Consider the following 4,451-nt stretch of genomic DNA (forward strand, 5'->3'; position numbering starts at 1 on the left):
AAAATAAATGTGCTTCTACCTTAAAAGAGTCCTATACAGTGTTGTTAATGCTTGGTTCTCTCCAGTTATTAAGTACAACACTTGTGTAAATGTACTCAGTTACTTTCCCTGTGTGGCCATAAGATAAGACTCAGTGAAATATGTAGAACTCATTTCATCTGTTAGTTTTTAGTGAGTTCAAAATAAACCCATCATAAGGACATTTGATAGCTGCTGCACTTTGTTTGGCTGCCATGGTTTTATTATTCTGCTTACTAGTGTTTGCCTGTATTTATTTTCCTGACAGATGAAAAAGCATCTGAAACAATAAAACACCAAATGTCTCACTTTAAATCATTACAAAGTAATCCTGATAATAACTTGACAGGCATTAAATATTCTGCCTGTGTCCACACTGTCACTGTTACACTGCTGAATGTTCCCTGCTGTTGCTTCTACAGACATATGGTTCATTTTATTTACAGGAAGCTTTACCAAACCCATTTCTAGACACTTAAAGCTTTTGAAATGGCTTTGACACCTGTGGGCTGCACAAACATGTTGGTCTATAGGAGCTTCCATCTGGCACAGCCTACAGTGTCGCCTGTACTAATTTTAGCAGGGACTTCAGCAGTGCACGTAAATCAGCTCCAGTCACTCGGTTGCTCACAGGAATATTTTGTGCCAGTGACAAGTTTTTGCATGATGTAAGTAATGCCTTTGTTGGAATTTGAAAGAATCATCACTGTGACTTTCCTGTCTTTGTTTTGGTGTTCCTCCATTCAGTCCATGGTAGCGTTCTTGAAAGACCCATCAGGACCCCCGCTGTGGGAGGAGAACCCTGAGGCGAAAGACATCGTTCACCTAGAGACAGAAAAAGTAAGTAGGAAACCTAAACAGCATTTTGGGCTCTGGATAAATCATGAAGCAGCTTTGACTGCACTGGTAACAGAAGACATCCAGAACATTAATATGGACAAACAGCTACTGTGATTACAAGGAAGCAGGTAATGTGAGGGTTTGATCAGCAGCATGTCCACCTCTGCAACACAAACCGCAAGACACCCAGAGATGTATAATGCATTTTAAAAAGCCCTTTAATGAACAGCAGTCCGGTCGGTTTTCAGCCGCCTGTCCACTCGTACCTAAAGCCTTGTTGACTTTGTCAACATAACATTGTGCTGAGTAGGGTTTTTTAAGGAAGCAGCTGAGCTCATGAAGGTGATGATGAGGAAGAGAAACTGGTATGTGGCCTAATTTACCTGCTGTAAAGAAGAAAAGCCCTTTTTTCTGTCTTTGCTAATGTGATGACTGTGTAAAGTGCACAGTCTAATGCTGCTGATAAAGCAGAGATGATGGTGTGCTCAGTTAATTTAGAGCTTTGTGTGCTAAACAGAGAAGCACTTTTAGAATACTAACCTCAGTGGTGTTTTGGACAAATGTAGCACCATTTGTCAGTGGTGTTTTGGACAAATGTAGCACTTGTAGCACCACTTTACTGTGGTTTCTGAAAGTATTCACTTTTATTGTCTCATGTAAACAGATAAAACATGTTTGCCATCAGTCAGATTTCTTCACACATCCATGAAAAGATCAGATCCAAGTCACTCGGAGAGGAGAAAACAAGTGGCTTGGTCTACGCTGGCATGTAATAAGCTTTATTGATAAGGCTGGTCATTTTCTATATGAAGTATCTTCACCAGTCTCCATACAGAGACTAAAACCACCAATGATTTGCCTCTACTCAGCATTAATGTCTGACAGTGTGTCGGTCCAGAATCAGCTTGTTCGTCTGTGCCATAGACCTCCGTTGTTCAAAAAGGATTAAAAGCACATAAGTGAAACATGGGTGACATGTTTCTTCATTAGCAAACCCCAGACCCGAGTATGTTGCCCAAAAAGCTCCCAACAGCCATAATTTTCTGAAGCGAGGGTAAGTCACCTATGCATGCACGACATCATGTGCTTTGTTTACATTCCGCTAGTCATCTAGTGCAGCGGTGCGTCTCTCTGATGTGTTTTTAATCGTACAGACTGTATCACACAGATGAACAAGCCGATCCAGGTCTGACAGCTGATAGACATTAACCATGAGCAGAGGCAATTCACTGATGTTTTAGTCTCTGTATGGAGATTGATGAAAATACTATTACTGTAAAAAGATGGCCTGTCTTATCCTTTAAGCTCTGGGCCACAGAGGGTTTTTTTAATGCTTCACTTTTTTACACTTGCACATATTGCCTGTCGCCATCATTCAGTGTCACAGAGCCAAACTGGAAGGAACTTATTGTAGCTGCAGGATTTGACTGTTGCACAAATGACGTTGTTATTCTTGTGTGCACATGGCTCATGTTTCATTTAAATCTGCACATGTGGATGTCAGCAGCTTTCACCCTGGAGTTGAATAATGGCACCTACAAGCATGAATGTGAACCATCAACACAAATGGAAATTGGCTCTAATGAAAAAATCAGGTTTGAACATTAAGGCCTGTGATGTCAACGCACACCTTAAAACAAATAGGATGCACCTGAGCACAAAGGGTCTGAATAGTTTTGGAAATGAGAAATTCAAGTTTTGGCTTTTTAATAAATGTGCAATAAAATGAACAAATCTACTAATAGTACTTTTGTCTGTTCCCGTTAGGGGTCGCCACACAATAAAGCGCTAAAAGTGCACAGATTACCTTCAGAAGTCACTGTAGCTACAGTAAATATTTAAGATTTCTACTGTAGGTAATGAAGCTTCTTAATCATCTTACTGTTTTTAAGGACTTCAGGAAGCTGCTGAAGAAAGAGGAGCGGCCGGTCCTTATGATGTTCTACGCTCCATGTGAGTCTTTTCATTATTATAGTGTTCAGTAGCTCACAGTAACAGGGACAAGTGCTGCTCTCTTTGCTAGACTGAACATATTGTGAGGCAGAGAAACTGACAGCATCTATTAACGTGCAGAGAATATGAAATGAACTTAGCATATAAGATGCCACGATTTGAAGAGAGTATAATGAATGTAGACAGGATCAATACTGCACTGTCTTTAGTTTTTCTACATTTATTAACACTGTCTTTGAACATGCTGTGGAGTTTTAATAATCAAAAACAACAAACAAGTTGCTGATCATCTTCAGATAGTTTCTTTTGTTTGAGCATCAGTCCAAACACAAAGACGTTCACTCTACAGTAACATAAAAGAAGAAATCTGCTAATTCTCACTGTTTTCTAAAGAGACAGATTCTTGTTAAATGAGTCAAACAGTTGATTTGTTAATCACATTTTAACTAAATGTAGTTGAATGGCTAATTGATAAACCTACTGATTGTGTCAACAGCGCTTAAAGAACTCTGTCATGTGTGGACTTAATTGTCTTGTCTCCTATCACTGCTCAGTAGAAAATGCTTCAGTGCGTTTTGCTGTTATTATGCTCGGTGTCTGTCAGTATATCATAGCTTTCACAGGAGATGGCACACTGCAAGCTTGCTATTGACAAAAAGCAATTTCCCTAGCAGATAGTAGGAAAAGGATTTTGACAGTGGTATTGATGCTGTGAGAGCAGGGGTACCATTGACTTGTCTGTAATAACCTCTGCTGTTCTATTGTGTGTGCAGGGTGTGGTGTGTGTAAGAGAATGCAGCCGATCTTTCAACAAGCGGCCACAGAGACAAAGGGAAGATATGTAAGTCTTTGAATGTGTCCCCCCTGCCCACTCGGTCAGCTGTCTGACTGTATTAACTGGCCCTGATCTATTTCCACCCTTCTCTGATGGTTGCAGATGAGATGAGATGTGTCAGCAGTGAATGTCTGGACGTTAGCGCGGCAATCCACAAGAGTACATTGTGTCAGTCTAGTTGAAATGAAAGATTCCCTTGGTTGTATTACCCACAGAATTTCTCACAAGTAGAATAAATTCACAGCTGACCTTTAAAGGAATTTCAGAAGCCCTGATGATCTATACTATATTTGTGTTTAGAGGAGAACCTCATGTTTGCATTATGAATGAAAGGATAATTAGCCACCTGGTTGTTTGATTACTAAGCTTGCTTATGAGTAGTGAAAAGGTGCTGAACTTGAAATGAATGGTATGCATACAAGCACAGAACGCAGAGTGGTTTGTGTGTGAGGCCGAGATCGATTTAGGGAGTGGGCCTGTTATTGCTAGAGAATAATAGTGAAAGGTTTGAGTGAACATACTGTAGGATCATGGGCACAGGAAGGGGTAAAGGCACTGCCTAAAGTCTCAGACTGAAATTACTAAAACTAATGTGAGGAGTTGCTTTGATTGTATAATTTCTGTTTTTTACATTTATTTTGACGTGTACACTGACCAGCCATAACATTATGACCACCTGCCTAATACTGTTTACACAGGAGTCCCTGTGGCAGTCGGTCGGCACTCGTGTCACTCTGCAGCTCACTGTGCATCTTCTGTGAATCCATTTGCTTCCACAGTTCTACTGACAGGAAGAGCACAGATG

General features: G+C 40.4%; 1 protein-coding gene across 3 annotated transcripts in view; it reads left to right on the forward strand.

Moving 5' to 3' along the window:
• Nucleotides 1-4,451, forward strand: part of pdia5 (protein disulfide isomerase family A, member 5) — a 63,725-nt gene that overhangs the window by 22,653 nt on the left and 36,621 nt on the right. For all 3 annotated transcript variants that reach the window (XR_002276915.1, XM_020623984.1, XM_020623982.1), the window contains exons 6-8: nucleotides 766-858; nucleotides 2,751-2,811; nucleotides 3,585-3,652. Coding sequence is in view for 2 of the 3 variants with exons in the window: in XM_020623984.1 (XP_020479640.1) it covers nucleotides 766-858; nucleotides 2,751-2,811; nucleotides 3,585-3,652 (222 nt within the window). In the remaining variant the exon portion in view is untranslated. The remainder of the gene's footprint in view (nucleotides 1-765; nucleotides 859-2,750; nucleotides 2,812-3,584; nucleotides 3,653-4,451) is intronic.

This window comes from Monopterus albus, unplaced genomic scaffold (genome assembly GCF_001952655.1).
Source record: "Monopterus albus unplaced genomic scaffold, M_albus_1.0 scaffold318.1, whole genome shotgun sequence".
NCBI lineage: Eukaryota > Metazoa > Chordata > Actinopteri > Synbranchiformes > Synbranchidae > Monopterus > Monopterus albus.